The 20080-nt window shown below is 36.7% G+C and overlaps 2 protein-coding genes and 1 long non-coding RNA gene across 3 annotated transcripts; 1 reads left to right on the plus strand and 2 right to left on the minus strand.

Moving 5' to 3' along the window:
- Nucleotides 1-288: 288 nt before the first annotated feature.
- LOC111023658 (uncharacterized) lies at nucleotides 289-2956 on the minus strand. The gene is made up of 3 exons (XR_015793236.1): nucleotides 2787-2956; nucleotides 2661-2695; nucleotides 289-1454 (listed from the first exon to the last, which is right to left on the minus strand). It is a non-coding gene; the product is annotated as an uncharacterized LOC111023658 (long non-coding RNA).
- A 7908-nt stretch (nucleotides 2957-10864) lies between these two features.
- On the minus strand, nucleotides 10865-11800 carry LOC148209645 (ribonuclease MC-like). Its single transcript, XM_088126935.1, has 2 exons — nucleotides 11568-11800; nucleotides 10865-11378 (listed from the first exon to the last, which is right to left on the minus strand). The coding sequence occupies exons 1-2, from the start codon at nucleotides 11730-11732 to the stop codon at nucleotides 10980-10982; spliced, it is 564 nt and encodes a 187-aa protein (XP_087983061.1). The 5' UTR covers nucleotides 11733-11800; the 3' UTR covers nucleotides 10865-10979.
- A 5310-nt stretch (nucleotides 11801-17110) lies between these two features.
- Nucleotides 17111-18242, plus strand: LOC148209646 (uncharacterized). Its single transcript, XM_088126936.1, has 2 exons — nucleotides 17111-17681; nucleotides 17839-18242. The coding sequence occupies exons 1-2, from the start codon at nucleotides 17111-17113 to the stop codon at nucleotides 18240-18242; spliced, it is 975 nt and encodes a 324-aa protein (XP_087983062.1).
- Nucleotides 18243-20080: the final 1838 nt, after the last annotated feature.

A 20080-nucleotide genomic window follows, 5' to 3' on the forward strand; every position in this document is an offset into this window, starting at 1 on the left:
AATACTTTGCAATCTAATGGAATAGAATCAACTTGCATAGCATCACAAAGTATTTCATTGTCAATCTTAATACTTTATTCCTTAATAGTAGATATAAAGTCATGCAATATACCTTTCTGGTACTAGTAGTAGGTATACCACACTTAGTTCCACAAAGTATATCATGCTCTTTATTTTTTACTATTGGGACTATATTAAACAAGCTAATCTTTCCTAAAGTAGGAATGTCATGATTATAAGGTTTGTGATTAGCATACCTTGAAGATTCTTGTTGATGTCTTCATTTAATCCTCTTGGCAAGGTGAACATTTCATCCAACCTAGTACAAGATCGAATTTCTTCTCTTTCCGCAATCACCTTGGCAATCTCTCCATTGAGTCCATTCAAGAATCGATCCATGGTGGTCTACTCATCTTCATATATGTTAAGCTCCTCAAGCAATGAACACATCTCGTCGTAGTAAGCTTCAACACATTTGTCTTTTTGTCTCAAGTTTTTCAACTTGACTACTGACTTAGGAACAAATTGTCTCCTCATTATGGGCTTGAGTTCTCTCCATGAGGTGATTTGACTTTATCAATTTTTTTTCCTACTAAAAAACAAAGCATCCAACCATGTTATAGCATAATCTTTAAAACAAGTGATAATAAAATTTACCTTGATGCTTTCACTCCAATGGTGTTGAGCAAAGATGCTCTCGACTTGGTATTCCCAATGAAGATATTCTTGTGGCTTTGTACTTCCATGGAACTTAGGAAGTCTAGGAGTTGTGTGTCCAAGGTAGCCACTAGTATGGTGATCTTTCCTCCTTTGATGAGTTACATTAAAGACATGGTTATTATAATTCTCGTATCGTGGACTTGTTCCTTCTCTTTGATGTTTGCCTTTTGTTGCCATCACTACACAAGTAAAGGTTAGTATAAACAATAAAATTCACTCCCAATTCCTTACTTATCCTCTCGGCTTCTGTAACGCCCCAAGATTTCATATAAACATCCTAGGCAACGCTAAATAATTCTTCTGGCTAACCTTAACTCTAAACACGAGATAAGCAACTCCCTGGAAAAATAATTTAGATGAAATAAAGCTTCGACTCCCATACGTTCTATCAGAAATATAAATGTCATAAACTGTCAGGACTTCACCCTCCGTGGGCAATTTAAAAACAACAACATCTCATATTCGTCTCAGTGGCAAAAATTCTTAAATAAATAAAAACAACCGTGCACCTAAACTCCAATGACAACAACAACGCGTTTATCAGCAACATCCCTAACAATTAAAGTAGTTCCAAAGAATACAAAATTTCCTCCGCGGTTCACACCTAGTAATAACATAAATCCCAAGGCTACTCGTACCCAACGACCCTTCCCTCTAACCCCACTAACTAAGCTAGTGATCCTTCCTCGGTCAAGCCCTCTCCACGTCATCAACGCGGTCGATCTTGTTCACACCTGAAAACATATAAGGGTACAAAGGGGGGTAAGTACATAGGGTACTCCGTAAGTAGCACTTCCTAACTAACACAAAAATCATGCTCACAGTCACGACATATAAGATAAAACGATAGCAAGGCAATTAAATAGACAGCGAGAGATAGCGAACAATAACTTGACATTTACATACAACAACCATGCGTCGGAACTACCAAGACTACAACCAATGATTCACTAGCCCTTGTCCCACAGTACTAAACCTCTCTCTACATCCCCCCTGTGTTACACCTCATTTAACTTCTCGAGGCATGACGGCTCTTGACATTTATTCCCAAGATACCGCCCACCCCTTCTTTTACAGTACTTGATGTTCGACCTTGCCATTTATTCTCAAGGCCTAGCACCACTACTTCGCAAGCACCACTCTACTTTAGTCCTTCAAGCCTAACTCCTCGAGTTGCATTGACCCTTGACGTTTATCCCCAAGGCCTCAATACTTCTCTACAGAAACTTGATGTTCGGCCTTGCCATTTATTCCCAAGGCCTGAACTGAGCACCGGTTCTTGCCGTTTATCCCCAAGGTACCGATGACTTCCCAGCGTATTGGTCCTTGACATTTATCCCCAAGACCCCAATACTCATTTACAGAAATTTGACGTTCGGCCTTGTCATTTATTCCCAAGGCCACTACTCAAGGCTTTGAACCTCCAAGCGATTTATATGCATTTTCAGATCAGAACACCCATAGTTAACGGACTGCCAACCCGTCCCTTCACCCTTCACCCTTCACCACTTCACTAACCCTCCCATGACCACCTACAGGTAAATTTCCCACATCCCAATTCACTGCACAGTTCACAAGCATGCTTTTCCTTGTAATAAACAAGACACACCCAACAGCTCACAACTAAAACAGTATAAACTAGATTATCAGTTTAACAACGCGAGCATTTCATTTACAACATATTTGCAAAACGTCATAAGCCAGTTACTTCTAACCACAACAATTCAGAATCTACTAGTCACCTACAACAATAAGAACATAAGTCATGTCTCCTCATAAGTGTTCAATAATAGAAAGACGGCAACAAATCATTAGAAGTTCACAAATCAAAACTAACAATCCCTACATGCTCAATTAAATTATTTTGGCAAAAAAAATCAACATCAAAACATCCCGTTAACGCTAAATAACGCACGCACTCGCCCCCTGGTGCTACTTACACAACCACGTCTTCGAGTTTGCGTCGATCTCACACCTAAGCACCAAAAACAGAAAAAAAACAGCAATTTAAATGTACTGTTCAGCCTTCGAAAAACGTCTCTACGAGGGTTCAAAGGGCTCATTACCGCAAAACGACTTCGTGTAGGTATGGGTAAATTAGATCTAGCTTGCAAGGGTGTGGGTAGCGTAAATCAGCCTTCGAACGGATGAAAATAATCGCCGAACACCACCAAAACACTGCTGTCCACGTTTTTGCAGCAGCGAAAAGTGCCCAAACGACCTCCAACGACTTCGTTTTTATGTCTGTTACTACAAAACAACTTCGCTTAGGTGTGGGTATTCCAAATCGGTTTCGTTTGGATGTGGGTAATCCAAATCTAACTTCGAGTAAATGTGGGTCAAAGAAAAATTACCGGGTTCCACAGATCTAAGCTATTCGAGGTTGTTAGGCTCGTTGGATCGGAGAAGGGACGCTGCGAAAACAGCCACACGTAACGATGCCGCCTGCAGCAGTCCGAGCGTCACGCGCCGCAGCTGCCCGTCGCACGTCGTGGCCGTCTGCCGCTGCCCAACGCCACGCGCCGCCGCTGCCCGTCGCGCGCTGCCGCCGTCTGCCGCTGCCCAACGCCGCGCTGCTGCTGCCCGACGCCGCACCTGCTGCTGCCGACGCCCGCGCCTGCTGCTGTCCCGTCGTCGGTACTGCTTCGTCGGAGAAAGAATTCCGGATGGGGGCTGGCAGCTCCAACGAAAGGGGAGGGTGGAAGAAGATGAGGAAGGAGGACAAGATGGGCTAGGGTTGCTTTGTTTTAAATTCCCCCTTTCCTCTTGTTTTGCAACATAGACCCACTTGGGCTAGTTTCTTTTGTTTAAGGTCCATTTACCCAATCACACCTTGATAACAAAACCAATAATAATTTCGTAGTTGATCCAGTGGCCCAGAGCAAGTGTCACATAGCGGAATCCATAAAAAAAACGTAACTTAATAAATATTACACGCTAGTAACTCACCACTAAATTTGTAACAACACAGTAGCCGAGATGCCACACTAAAATTAAATAAAGATCACTGGTGAAACAATTAAAATAAAAAATGAAATAAATAAATAAATCAATAACTAAAATCCATTTCGTTATAAAATTCCCCGGGACTCGGGGCAAGCTAACCTGAGTAACGCGGGGCGTTACAGCTTCCTCTCCTTTGGTAGGGTGGATATTGGTGTGGATACCGTTTGGAGGTGCTCACTTGAATGCTCGTGGCAAATCGGTCTTAGAACAAGTGAGTATAAGCCTACAAGCAACTTGCAAAAAAATATCCCTTTTTTTCTTTACTAGGCGTCAATGGTATATAAGACACCAAAGAAAAGACTCAAAAGAATACCAAATGATAGTTATAATGATACCAAATGATATTTATAAGAATAAGGCAAGATATAAACAAGAATGATAAGACAACCTTAAGCTTAATGCTCTTCGTTCTATGGACTCAACCACAATATGCAAATTGAAGTTAAAGCTAAAAAAAGAAAGAAATATGCAAATAAAATCAATGAAGTCATAAATATGCTAAAAAGATGTACAAATCCAATTTGTAGTGCAAACAAACACAACAATAAACTTACCAACAAAACAGTGAACTTTACGGTAATTTGGGTAACTTTGGGTGAGGGGTGTGTGATGTATACAACTCGGATGGGGCTCCAACTAGTAGCCACAGTTAGTATAACAAGTGTACATAGAGTGTTTAGGCTGCCAAAAGGTTTGGATTTCATTGGAGGGGGCTGCGCTCTCAAAGAAAATTGTGGGGCTGCACAAATGGTCTCTCTCGGGTGGCCTAGTGAGGCTGGCGGCTGTCCTCCTTTTTTTGGGCTGTCCAACTAGGTCAAAATAATCCAACAATAATTTTAAATCAAATTATCATCAATGTTACAATTATTTTTCAAAAATAAATTGATTTGGACAAGATTTGGTGGCCCAAAGATTTTCTCCAAAAACGTCGAGCTTCAAATTTGGAAAGTTTTCTGCTTGGACATCTTCTCTTCTTTCGCTGATAACTGCTGCTACAGACCTCGGATGGCGGCGATCTATATGTCCCTGGAAAGCTCTTTCAAAGTCCTTTAAATTGGTATCTGATTTGACTATATTTAACAAAAAGATCAGTAAGATATGAATCGTCGAAGTTGGGACACTACTTCTTCGACGACTGTAGAATTTCCAGATTACACAATGTTTTCAAAAAAGCGATAACTTTCAAACCACATCGAAAATTATCAATTCTGGGCTCTATGGAAAGCTAACACATAAATATTTATGAGGTCTCAATTTGCACTTCTGAGCAACAAGTTATAGATTTTTAAAGTTGGCTCTGGTTTATGCTCTCTACATGTTTCTCTCAATTTCTTGGGTTCAAAGAAAAGTTGATAACTTTGGCTATAGGGCTGGGATTAAAGTGAAACTTGGTTTGTTGGAAAGCCTTTGAGGTGCATAACACAAACAAACAAGTTTTGGACACTTTAAAGAAAATTTTCGAAATAAAAAATTCTTTGCAAGAATGATAGACAAAGTTGGCTTGCGGAAGACAATGAACAATGGAACGTTTTATGAGATTTTTTTTTTTTGGATAAAGGAATGTAAAGACAATGACAAGAATTTAAAGACAGAAAATAAACATATATCCCAGTCTAGAGCCTAAGCTCTGATACCAAATGATACGCGACAACCCAAACGTATTGAGCTACTCGAGCCACAAGCCACTTGCATTAAATCGTATAGTTGGTTCAACCCGAAAGGCCAAGGTTAAAGGGATTACCTTTGCAGTCGTTACCTTAAGTAGACAGATGATTCACTATGCTCGAGGCCAGAAACACTCCACGAGTTTGAGGACCAATCAAACAAGCATGCTACGAGGGGTTCAAACACGAAGGCCTAGCTTCAACCACACAAAAGGATTCGAGATTTGAAGGGGGGTTTGCACACGGCAATGAGAGAAACTCAATTCTATTCAAAAGACAATTCCAATATGTGTTACAGTGGAGGGGTACAAGCCTATTTATAGGCCAAGGCCCTTGGTCTTTTAAAGAAAATAACAAAATTAAAAGAAAAATTAAAATTGATAAATTCCTAAAAAAATCTAAAACTTGCCTAAAAGTGAAATTTTAAAATGATAAATAAAACAAAGAAATCAAAGATAAAATTCAAAACAAATCTCCCAACAATAAACTAAAATATAAAGGAATTATATTCCTTAATTCGGAGGAGTGGGCAGCAAGGAAGGCTGGCGCGCGTGGGGGCTGGGCGTGCGCGCATGGCGCTGGTTAGAGGCGCGCTGGCACGGTGGCATGCGCACGGGTGCGGGGTAGGGGCGTTGGATTGCGCGTGGGCACGGGGTAAGGGCAGTGCCAAGAGGGCGCGCATGGGGCGCTTGTGCAGGGGCGCTGACGCTTGGTGGGCGGCATGGCGTGGGCGGCTAGGGCACTAGGCGGCAGTGTGCTGGCGGCATAGGCGGCAAGGTGCTGGCGGGTGTGGGGCGCGCATGGGCGCTGGTGGCAGTAGGGCACGCAGGCGCTTGGGCGTACAGGGGGCGTGGGCCCGCGGACGGCTGGCATAGGCGTGCCCGTTATGGGCATTTTGTGTACAGTCGAGCTCTTTTTTTGGCTTGACTTGATTCCATGGACTTGAGGCCAAATATGATCACATCAAAACCCCTACCCCTCATTTAAAATACACTTATTTGGGTTTAAACGATACTTTGCCGGTTATCATTTCTTCGTATTGGTCTAATGAACATGAATCTTTGCTTTTGCAGGTTTAATCTAACTACAATAGGGCTATTGGATGGTCCATAGCGGACATAAGAGGAATTATCCCTACTTTTTGCATGCATAAAATTATCCTAGAAGAAGGAGCCACCAATTCTATCGAGAGCCAAATAAGGATTAACCCGAAAATGAGTTCACGTCTTGTGGGCAAAACTAACGTTGGCCTCACAAGACCTGTACTGAAAAACTGAATACCCATAGCAAAACACCAAAAAAGGAGGGAAACCAACGTCATTACCTGCCGGAGCCACACAAGGGGCCGGACACTCATCATTGCCTCTAGTCGGACCATTGTGGTTCCCGATCAATGATGTTCTGCCAACCTCTCGTCCGTCATATTAAGCGTAGAGACGCTCTTTGCCCAAGGGATGGCAAGGATCTTCTTCAAAACGCTATTCGTCCGAGAGGCAACGGGAGGGACCCCACCCGGGAATACTGCCAAGGAAAACCAGAAGCTCAAAAGGCCATACCTGTCGAAGAAAAATAATTGTTGAGAACATATCGTGCTCCCTGAAGCAACTAAACACACGTCCGACCCACGAGCTGTCACCAACTAACCACTGCCCTTTGATGCAACTGGTCCCGACTGCTGATCTTCTGGAGTAGTGTGAGGAACCAGTGATCCTTCCAGTTCTTATTCAAGGTCGGAGCGTTGAAAAGCGTCTCTCAGCGAGAATTCAAACTATGAACCCAGGAAAGCCTCTGATAGACTTCATCATGGTTATGGTAGATAGTAGCGAGAAAGTCATCTCTTCACCTCGTCCCAATTCCGGCCAAAGGATAGCCAATGCTATCAAAGCTCCCCATGCATTGGGAGCCGGTTGTGTCGGAGCCAGGCCAGCGAAAACCAATAATGCCTGGACAAAAAGGGAGAGGGGAAGCTTGACCACATTCCAAAACATCTGCAGGTGGAAACTTACCCAACCAGGCGGAGGGGTATCTATCCTTTTGTCCGTAAACGGGAGGCGCATAAGGATATAATCGGGGATGCGGTAAGTGGTGCGAAGCTCCGAAAGATCTTATTCCTGGCCAGTGACGGAACGTGGTTGACGAACGGGCAGCGAGCCATGGATGCAGTCAACCCAGAAAGAAGCAAAGGAGTAACAGCGCAAAGAAAGAGTAATCATCATCCCGCCTACATATTGATTTAAAATGATTTCTGAGCGTTGCTTCGGATCCGAATAGCATAGGAAATCGCAACCACCGACTTTATCGCTTCGAACACCACGCGAGGGACACGATCGCCCACTAAACAGTTACGGGCACGTGTCCCCCCATCAAAGTGGTCGTACAAGTGGTCATACGTGCTGACGACTGACCGAGGCAGTCACAATAACTTGTGGGCCCCACCAATTAATCTGCAGAGATTGGAAGGGAACGCCGACGCGCCCTGTCAGACTACAAACACTTTTGGGCCCAACCCAATAATTAACAAAGTGACCTGGCCCCAAAAGAGGGCTAACTGTTATGCTTAACGTCCGAACAGGACACGCATCCGTCCCTCCACGAGCACGGACCCACTGATAACCACCTTCTCAGACAGGATGTCACCCAACGGGAAATGCATCTACTTGCGAAGGGACGAAGGACTGTAAACGGTTACACTCCATACACAGCAATAGTTGGCAACGCACGCTGTCAGTACGACAGATGCATCCCACGGCCTTGGGCAACATGCCCAGAAGGCACAGGTGGCGGAGCCACTCTACTGCTGTCGAAACCGCGTTTCCTCCTACCCAACCGTACAGTGTGCGACGTCTCTGTCACCTCCAACCGTCGTCCTTCCTGGTCGGCCCTTCAAGGCTATAAAAGGAATGACCACCATCTTCACCAATTAAGTGAACAACCTGTCACTAATACTTGAGGTGTTTTTTTCCTACTGATATTCTGATTACTAACTTGATCGTCGGAATGTATTAGGCGGGACACCGCACCGGCATCGAGTTCTTTGGTTTATGGTCCAGTGGATCCAAGGCCGGACTGCTCATCCAGGTACCACGTGGCCCTTTCCCAAAAATCGCCATCAACAAAGAAACGTGCCTTTTTATGCGTGATTTGATATGGTGTGAATGATTTCACTCATACTCTCAATAAACTTTTTTAATTAGAGTCTCCTTATTCCCAATTCCATTGGTTCAAAATAATGCCTCCCATTCTCACGATTTTTCTTGATTACGCTTTTAGTGGCTTTCGTCTGGGTGAAAAATCAATATCTCACCCTAATTCAATTACTTCTCAAAAACCCTAATTCAATTTTTAAACCATAATCTAGTTGTTTGATCAATTATTTAGGGGCGGTTGCTTTAACAAACAATATTATAATAACAACAACAATAATACGAAATTACAAAATTGGCAACTACATTCCAATTTTGCGAAAGTAGCATATATTGCGTTAGTCCAGCCCGTGCACAAAGTTAGTTTACCCTAAGCCCAAGCCCAACACAAATATTTCTTTAATTTTTTTTTATCATACATAAATTGTATTTTTATATACAATTGATTTACGTTGTATACATTATTGATATACCTCTAAATATGGGTGTGCCGATACACCACTAATAAGTTGTATTCATATACCATTGATTTACTTTATTCAATAGTGATATACCTTATTGATGTACCTCTTATGTATCTGTATACACAATTTATAACTGATATACCTTGATGTACTTCATACTAGTCATATCAATTATAAGTTATATACCTTAAGGTATCTGTTGTAATTGATATACCATGATGTATTGCAACTAAGACGATATACAAGTTATAACTTATTTACTTTGATGCAATTCATAGTAGGTAAATTAGTTACAACTAATATATCTTCATGTGCTCTATACTGGACATATGAGTTATAAATGACATACCTTGATGTTTTGCAACTAAGGTATATCAGTTAAACTTATACAATCTACCTTTATTATACTACATAATAGGTATATCAATTAACTGATATATCATTGATATATTCGATTAACGTTACTGATATACCATGATGACCAGTAAAATTATCAATAATAAAATTTTGCAATTCTATCATTCATATAAGAAGTAGTTTTTGATATACAGTGTCATTGATATGCCTAATAATATCTCACTTAACATCCAATACAAATGATATACGTCATTGTTTAATAGGTGGAAATTTACAACTTCTACGATTCTAACCAACACGCTAACAACAGCTTCATTTTGTGTTATTTCTCACCTCATTAATTGAAGGTATCCTTTGTTTTTTCCGGCCTCCCTACTAGACTTTTAATGATTGGAGGTAATAGATTAATATCAATCGCTATAGAATTCTCATCACAATGGTTACCAACATCACATATTTGATCATTATAAGTGAGGGACATTTTACTAGCTAAATAGTATTCACATACATGATTATGCATACAAATGAAGCCTGCAAATAACAGCAACTGTACAAGGGATCTCATTCAAATTCCAAACAAAACAACTACAACTTTTAAAATCCAACTTTTAAAAAAATTTATCAACATTGATATTGAACACTATTGATCAACCTGAAGTGACCAAAAAAAAAAGAAAAAACCATGGACTATAAAAAGAAACGATTATAAATCAATAATATAAAACAATTACTATTAAGTTTCATCATTTATCAAACTATTTACCATTAGCCAAACACACTAAGATCCATCCATGGATTGTATTTTATAGATTACATCAAGGTATATTATAATTTAATCAAATAAACTCTTACCTCTCTAGTTTATTTGAAAATATATAGGGTGTAATTTTTTTCAGTTATTTTATTTAAGTGATCTCCTTACAATTTTACTTCATTTTTTAGCCAGTATTTATGGTTGACAATTTTCCCAAACTTCAGCATCTGTATAGTCTTTTTGTTTTAGGATGTTTTATTTATTTAATTCACATTATTATCTCTATGTGTGGTCCATAAGACCAATAATGCATGAAGTACCCCCCACTGTGTTTGGCAATATCCTTCAAATTATATACAATTTGTCTCATCATTATTACGAATGACCATAGTCTATGTTAAATCGGACTAAACCACCAACCAACCAAAAAATTTAACAAGACCTAACCAATACCCAGGTTCGAATACAAGACCTCCAACTATGATATGATATGATATGATGATAAACATGATTAAACCACCAATCAATCCAAAACTCAAGCGGATCAAATAGGACAATTTTTATCATTTGTAGGATATCTAACGGTCTAAACTACAAATTTTAATAGTAAAGATTTAGAAAACAAGATAAAGATTGTTCTTTCTTTCAGCATTACACACCAACTTCTTCCATCTATCCCTCACAAACACACGATGATGGTAGACAGTTATTAGAAAACATATCTTACAAACAGAGACGAAAGATAGATATTTATTAAAGAAACATAACTTCCAACAACTTAACCCTCACAGTAAGAGCAGTTGCAAGGCAGTGATTAGTTTTACTCCTTAGCCACACTCGCTGAATAAGTCGGTGAATTCCATACGAGATATTAATTGCATGCAACGGCATTGAATGGGCAGTCTATGAGAACCTGTCCATTCTTGCTGAAACACAAACTTATTTCATGCAACTGCATGTTACCAGTTCTGTAGTTGTTGTTGCAGCGAAGGGCTGGCCACTTTCCCGTTGCACTATAAATTGCATTTTGGACAACTGTCTTCGTGTATTGTTGTCCATTGGGATAGATACCATATTGATACAGAGTAGATTGCAGATCGGAATTGGTATATACCCATAGTCCAAAATTGAAGTAGTGGAATTGGCTCAGATACGCGCTCGAACAAGTCCCGTGCTTTGTCCACTCGTAGCACCAAAACGACGGGTTTTGTTGGGTTATCATGTTTGGCCAATCTTGGTCTAACCTAGCTTGAATCGTCAATATCTGAAAGAATCAATAAGCATCGTATTTAGGTTTTCAAAACAAAAACATTTAGACTGATAAACATCTCCAGATCAGGACCTAATGAGGTTTATAAGATATATGAATGACTACCATTGTGGCATCTTAGAGCGGAGTATCAAAACACGTTGGAAGATATCCCGACGATAGGCTAGGCCAAACACCATGGACACTCTATCTATCTTCTGGAGGTTGCACGCATACAGTGTTTAGAGTTGCACTACTACAAGTGGCCGGTTGCCATTGAAGCACGACTTGGTAGTAATCGAATTCGTTCGCGCCCTCTGAGCTTGAAATCGCTAGAAACATACTCAAAACCAACAAAATTTCTCTCTTTCCCATTTTTTTTTCTTTGGTACCTTTGGTTGTGGGATCTCAATTGGTATGACGCATCTACTGAACTAGTGCTATTTATAGCATTATGATACCAACTTTTTTTTTTTCACATGCATCATGTGATGGTTGAATCACGGTAATTTAAGTTTGTTCTATCCAAACGATTTAATGAATCTTGTTGTGAACAGTGAAACATGCAAGACATAGAGCGAGCACGTGCACTCCGATACTCGAGTAAGTACAGGTCGGAAATAGGTGTACCCCCTCTGTATCTTGCAGGTTTCACTGTTCACGAAGAGATTCATTCGATCATTTGGGCATAAACAAATTTGTCGTTTATTTGTAAAGTAATAAAGTAGGAAATTAAACTAGAGTTAAAGAGCTTTACTGGGTTATACGAATTAAATGTCATTTTATTTTTAAACAGAGAAAAAAATAAATTTAAAATAAGATAACTTTCAATTATTCTACCAAATTAGGCCATTCTAAAAACAGGATGACTAATAGTAATTATTAAAAAAAAAAATCAAAGACAATTACCCAAGCCATATTTTTGCATAATTTTTTTTATTATTTGGAAAAGGCATTAAGTAGTTTGAAAGGGCCATTTAGAAAAAATATTTTGATAATTGGAACTTTTAGTAGCTCATTGGTATGAGATATTTTAGGTTAAACGAGAAGAAAGTTATGAAGGCTTATATTAAAAAGTGTACAATATCATGCAATTGTGAAAAATGTTTGATAGTTGGTTGTTCCAAGAGACTGGTTATGACTTTTTCAAGATAGGACTCCTTCCCATCTATCTTGACCGGGAAGAAGGGGAAGCCTTTGTGGAAGCACAGCCCACCCTACTTTATTTCGGGGATCCCTCATATTTATGATTCCTGACATCCTGGACTCGTAACAGACGGCTATGAACAATAAGAGGGTCAGTAATCTCTATTGTTGCAGGTCCTTCTCCTTCCTCTGAGACGACCGTGTTGTTTTACCGTAACACAAAATCGTAAAGAAGCTAAAATAACTTACAAAAAAAAGTGGTGCCTAGCCACTAAGAGCGTTTGTTGAACATTTAAAATATTTAATTTTTCCCCAAACCCTAGAGAAATAGATAATGAATCAAATAAAATTGATAATACAAAAAATAAAATCATTCTTAATTTGATTAGGTTAAGGAGCGACCGATCGTAAATACACTTATTTTCTCCATTCAAAATAAGATTAGTTGGAGGGTGCATAGGCACAAAGAATATAGATTGGAGAAGACGAAGACCAGATGACATTGATGGAAAATATATATATATATAGATTACTCGATCATCTTGTAAATTCTTCAAACATGAATTATTTGATTTTTCCGTTCCACAGACTAAAACTAGATAAGTAAGACACAACAATAATGAACTAAAAGATCTGGATAGAAAAGCTTAACACACAGGAATTATACTAGTTCACCCCAATCTTGGGACTACGTCCAGTCTTCTGCAAAAAAGCAATTTCTATTATATTCAGAATATTACAATTGAGATGTCACTCAATATATCACTATGTAATTACTATCTTGCTTCTAACTAATTTAACAAATGGCTATCTAAAATTACACAATTGAAAACACCCTCACTAAACCCACGGTTTACAGACTCCTTTCCACACACTGGCACAACCACTCAAATCTCTTCTATTTAGATTCTGTACAAATGAAACCTTAACAAAAGGGTTCTATTGATAAAAGTCAAATATCATAAACCTTATAGGAAAATAGTATTGTAATAATTCTTATAAGACAATAATATCATATTCCTTGTAGGAATTGGTAGTAGTGTTTAAAATCATTTTCCTCGTAGGTCGCGGGTCATCTGTTTCGACTCCATTATCCCAAGTTTCAGGTTCTTCCTCCTCTCTACTCTCTTTTAGGCCCCGTTTACTCACCAGAAATCGTAATGAGAATGAATCGAAATCAAACTAAATCGAAATGAAATAAATCGGAATGGGAATGTTATTCATTTGATGTTGTTTATCATAAATTTTCTAGAATCGTAATCAGAATTCCTTTGACGTTGTTTACTAAAAGTGTTTGAAATTAGAATCGGAATGATACTCAAATATATAACAATGACTAGTATACTCCTTTCTTATTTTTAGTAAATTAGAAATACATTATTGTACTAATATTTTTTTAATTATGATAATCATAAATTTAATTTAATTTATTACTCTATTATTGATACTAAATATTTTTTATTATAACAATTTATTTAATATTAATAAATAATAAATAATTAAAATAAAATTACATCAAATAAAATACCTTTTTATTAGAACAATAATCATTTAATATAATATATCATTATATTATTCTAATATTTAAAAATAATCATTTCTTTTTAAAAAATCCATTTATATTAATTAATATAAATTTATAATATATATAATAAAATCACATCAACTAATAAAATTGAAGTATAAACGAAAAGGAAATTATAAAAATATAAAAAATAATTAAAAATTATATGGATTTAATTAATAGACGAGAAAGAAATGGGAAAAATTGTAAAGTAATTATAATAAATATGTGGGGCTCACAAAATAATGAATCGGATTACACCTGGTAGGGAAGCCCAATTTTATTCATGGTAAGTAAATGGGATCACACTATTTTTTATACCATGTTAAACCAATCACCTGTTCAAGAGGGTTGATGGATCATATTTAATTTTATAATTTATTGCTTTAGATTTCCAAATTATTCCTCAATCATAATTCCTGAATATATTTAGATTTCCAAATTGAAATTGAAATCAGAAATTAAGCCCAATTTTATTGCGAGATAGTTAGATAATTGCAATTCCTTCCTTCAAAACACGAGAAAGTATAACTTTAAATTAACTAACATGATTTTATAATTCAATTACGTGAAATAAAATCTCTAGAAGCACTTTTACTTTTTTTTTTCTTTTTAGTTTAAATAGTCAAAATCTTTTTAATTTTAATATATTGAAATAAAAGTTAGGGTCAATAATCTACAAGACAATAACTATGTTTTCAATTATACTAAAATTTGACACCATTACAATATTGCAAATCGTGAACACTAAATTATGGACATAATTAAAAATTTTAAATTATAGGGAACAAATTGAAACCAACCCCGATTCATATATACTAAATTGAAAATTTTGAATTTATAAGGACTAAAATTTAAAATATTTCATATTCATTAGAATCAAATTTGAAATTATCTAAAATCTAATTTTCTTGTCGTGGATCTTTGCTTTATCTAGTCAATGTGAATCTTGGATCTTTACTTTTTCTAGTCATATCTTACATACAAATTTAAAAGATAATCAACATATCTTACATACAAATTTAAAAGATAATCAACAAATCTAAACAAAATATTTTATATAATTATTAGATAATTATCACCATCAATTTTTTAATAGAGCAAGCAACATCACTTAAAATTATTTCTTGACCAGACTGATTATGATGCGGCAAACAACCATGTCTAACGAGATTGTCTCATCAAATATAGGATTTGTTCACAATAATATTGGTAAAAATAGTTTTAAATAAAATATATTTTTGTAAAATTATATTAAAATAATAATACATTTTAATCATACATTTAGAGGGAGATGTGACGATAACTCACGTTAATTAAAGGCTTAAAAAGGGCAAACAAATTAAAGAATTTATTTTTTTGAGGACCCTTGCTTCCATAAATCAAGTATTCTAATAAATGAAGCTAAAAGACAAAGTATATATTTTTTCTATCATATCTCATGGCCTATTTTTGTCTTCATCCCACTCGTTTAGTTTTCTTAGACTTGATGCCAAAACTACCACTAATACAAAAATTAGGGCCTATTTTTTGTCCTCATCCCACTCCATTGTTTTTTTAGTATAACATAGTCAGAGTTTCAGCACACGAATTTTTTTTTGGGTGGTATATGTCTAATTTTTTTAGTACAACATAGTCAGAGTTTCAGCACACGAATCTTTTTCTGGGTGGTATATGTCTAATAAAATTGAGATAGACTCATGTTAGATTCACACTAGATTTATGACAAGGAATTTCAATAAATAAAAAGTAAGTGCTATAGAAAACGTCACGCAAGAGATTTATAGTGGTTCGGCAAACCCTCGACCTACTCCACTCCCCGAGCACCTCTCGAGATTTTCCACTAAGCATGATCCTTTTACGGGTTCGAGATCGGAAACCCGGTCCTTTTGCTGTATCAAGACCCAACCTTACAAACCACTCTTTTTACGAGATCTAGAACTAAACCCAACATTTTTCTTGGGACAAAGATCGAAACCCACACTTCGTTCCTTTTACCGGCTCAAAAACGAACCCCAAATAAGTGTGGAAATAAGAATTTTCCACACACTAAAACTCTCCAATAGAGTAGATTTACAAGTTTAAGCTCATAAATACATCAATCCTCACCAGAAGAATATCTCTCCCAAGAAAGAAAATTGGAGTAGAATTGAGAAGTTGGAGAGAGCAAGAATGGTTTATAGAGGTTTTGAAAAATAAGAAAATTGGTATATAAAAGTGAGAGACGAGATAGATTTAAATAGGATTTTTTTTCAATAATTACTTTTTAAAAACAAATGACAAAAGTAGGGTAGGATCAAAATATATTCCAAAAATAGGGTAGGTAAATCGCTGTCGTTGTGTGCGATTTAGCACGAAATCGCTGCCCTTGGCTGCGACTTCGGTTTGACGTGGCTCCTCAGAAGGAAGTCGTAGCCATACTTCCATTCTGACGCTGGCTACGACTTGCTAGGGTTTCGGTGGGGACAAAATTGTCCCCACCCGTGACCGCCTCCCCCATTTTTACTTTTTCTTTCTTTCTTCCATGGTCCCCCCTCCCTCATCCTCCATTACCGCCGTGTGAGCTCTGCCGCCTCCTCCATTCCCGCCTCTTCCTCCGCCTCCATTGCTCCATTTCTGCCGCTGTCGTGACCGTACGTCGACCGCCGCCCGTAAATTATTTTTTTTTTATTAAGTTGATTTTGTTGGTAAATGTTTTTCTATTAGTTTGTTTTGTTTGTATATGTATTTTTTTTATTAATTTTGTTTTGTTTGTATACGTTTTTTTTTATTAATTGTTTTTGTTTGTTTGTATTTATATGTCTTTTTTTTAATTAATTTTTTTTGTTTGTATTTATATGTCTTTTTTTTATTAATTTTATTTTGTTTGTATGTCATTCTTTATTTGTATATATATTTTTTGTCATGAATTATTTAATTTAGACATAGATGGATTAACATTAGATTATGGTTAACTTTTTTAGATTTATGTTATATGTTATGAATATTGTTGTATGTTTTTTTTAAAATAATTCGTTAACATAATTATAAATATTGTACAGTTATGTCATTAGATTGTGATGAAATTGTGATACTTGAACCTGGAAATGGATCCGCTTCTGATATTGAGGTGGAAGTGGATAAATTGTTTGGAACTGAATTGTGTTTGAACATTCCAGTAAATTTGAATCCTCCACTCCCAAATGAGCAAGCACCTTCACCGATGTTTACTGAAATAGATTTTGAGATTGTAGACTCTATATGTGAAGAAGGTTCAAAGTTGGAAGAAGGGTCAATGTCTCTAGAAATGAGTGTGGATAACATACGTATAGGGTCAAAATTTAGGACCAAAGAAGAACTACAACTTGCTGTCAAGAAATATTGTATTGCACAACATTATCAATTTGTTGTAATTGAATCGAATCAAGATATGTGGTATGTAAAATGCAAACAGTGGAATGATGGTTGCAAGTGGAGACTTCGTGCTCGTCGACGTAAATCTCATGGGATGTTTGAAATCGGTGTACTTGAGGAGGTTCATTCATGTTTATATGCCGAGCTTACACATGATCACTCACAATTGGACTCAAATTTTATGTGCAATGAAATTCAGAATATTGTACGACGTGATCCTAGTACGTCTGTAGCTTCATTACAAGAAGTCATAAAAAAAGATTTTGGATATTGTGAACTACAGACGTATGTGGCAAGCTAAATGAAAAGCACTCATTCAAGTTTTTGGAGATTGGGAAAAATCATATGAAGAGCTCCCATACTGGTTGAATGCTTTAGTGCATTACAACGTCGACACTCGAGTACTCTGGGACTTGATACCTTCGAATAATCCTGGACATCTTATTTTTGGACGAGTGTTTTGGTCATTTGGTCCTGCAATTGAAGGATCTAAACATTGTAGACCATTAATCCAGATTGATGGTACACATCTGTATGGCAAGTATAAGGGAAAATTAGTTATTGCCACCACAATTGATGCAAATGGACATATATTCCCTATTGCTTTTGCTATTGTGGAAGAGGAAAATACTTCTAGTTGGTCGTGGTTTTTGTGTGCCTTGCGAAATTTGGTTACCGACCGAGATGGAATTTGTCTAATTTCTGATCGTCATGGAGGTATTTTGACGACTGTGAAAAATAAGGAAAATGGCTGGAGTGAAATTCAGTTTATCCGAGAGTAGCTTCAAACTTCGAAATGAGGCGTCCTCGTCGTAGGCGCAATCAAGCACAGCCAAATGAAGAAGTTCAAGAAGAAGCACAAGAAGCTGAACAAGTTCAGGAACAAAATGAAGATGCTATAGGAGATGAACAGACTATGAATACTCCTATACAATCACATTTTCTAATGATTCCTACGCCAAGAGTTCATTTAGACACCGCATCTACTTCAGCTCTTCAACCTGACCCATCACCTGTTCAACAAGAACCTCGTCGTGGACGCGTAAGAAGGCCACGACAATGTGGTACATGATTATCTATGCTTTGTAATATGTTTAAAAGTTTAAGACAACTTTTTGTATCGAATATATTTTAAAACTTTTATCCAAAAGTAGCTTTTAGTTTAATTTTAAAACTTTAAACTTTAATCACATTTTAATCAAAATTTAAAATATAATAACAAAAATTAAAATAATTAATTGCATCTTAATTAAAAATTTCGCAATATTAATAAAATAAATTTTGCAATATTAATAAAAGTAATAATAAAAAAATATATGAAAACTCAATATTAATAAAATTAATTTTGCAATATTAATAAAAGTAACAATAAAAAATATATACCAAAACTCACTAAAAAAAGAGATGAAAAATGTTTGAAAGGATGCATGCGACTTCCGCGAAAAAAAAAAAGAAAAATTTGCGGAAGTCGCGTGCGTGGGACGCGACTTCAATAAGGGGGAAGTCGCGTGCATCAGCTGCGATTTCCGTGGAAGTCGCGTCCATCGTGGAAGTCGCATCCATTGTACGCGACTTCCACGTCAATAATACCTCACCCGTCACATAGACAATACACGTTGCACGGAAGTAGCGTCCATTGTATGCGAGTTTTGACCCCTCCTTTGACCTAATCTATTTTTGTCAATAGTTTCAAAAACCTAATTACTTTTGTATTTATTTATTTAATTTACATTTATTTAGTTATTATTTTTAAATTAACATTATTTTTGTAATTTCTTTTTAAAATGTCATTATTTTAAAACTTAACCCATTTAAATAGGGGAGGGAAGTGAAAAAAATGATTTGAAAATAAAATCAAAATTAGAACCTTGGATCATAATGATTCAAAATGAAGGATGAAGATTAAATTCTAAAAAGTAATGATTACATTATATTATATAATATATTATAAAATAAAATAAAATAATATAATACATATATATGTATAACGGTAAGTTTGATTTTTTTTTCTTTTTTCTTTTCTTTTTCTTTAAACGGTAACTTTGTTTTTCAATTTCTTTTCATTTTCATTTTTTTCTTTTCAATCTTTGTTTCTTCTTCTTTCTTTGTTTCTTTTTTTTTCAACAATACATCTCGCCATGTATCAACATAAAATTCGCCCATGTCATCTTCTTAGGTATTTTCCATTCGATTTCTTTCGATCATAACTTCTTCATTTAAATTCCGACTTGAACGATTCAAATTGCGTTGGATTCGTCTTTTCAAGCTCTACACTTTGAACACTTTGAAACACAAAAATCATCAGCAGATTAAGTTTATTATCATCAAACATATGGTATGATTGAAGCTCGAAAAGCCAACATTCTCTCTTGAAAATAACCTCCCCCCCCACCCTCATTTAGGTTAAAGGAAGATTTAAAAACGTAGAATCTGTCTGCAGTGCCTACGCGTCCAATTTCGGCACATGGGCGACCGAACGTATATCGGTAAAATCACTGTCTCCACTTTAGGTGCCTAGCCAACCATTTTGTTGTGCGCTTAAATATCGTGGCGCCTAAGTGCCTAACATGCTAAAAAATTAGCTCATTTTTCTCTTGAATTGCTTTTTTTTCCCATTTCT

Source organism: Momordica charantia, assembly GCF_013281855.1.
Source record: "Momordica charantia cultivar OHB3-1 chromosome 8 unlocalized genomic scaffold, Mcharantia_2.0 BLBB01000008.1, whole genome shotgun sequence".
NCBI lineage: Eukaryota > Viridiplantae > Streptophyta > Magnoliopsida > Cucurbitales > Cucurbitaceae > Momordica > Momordica charantia.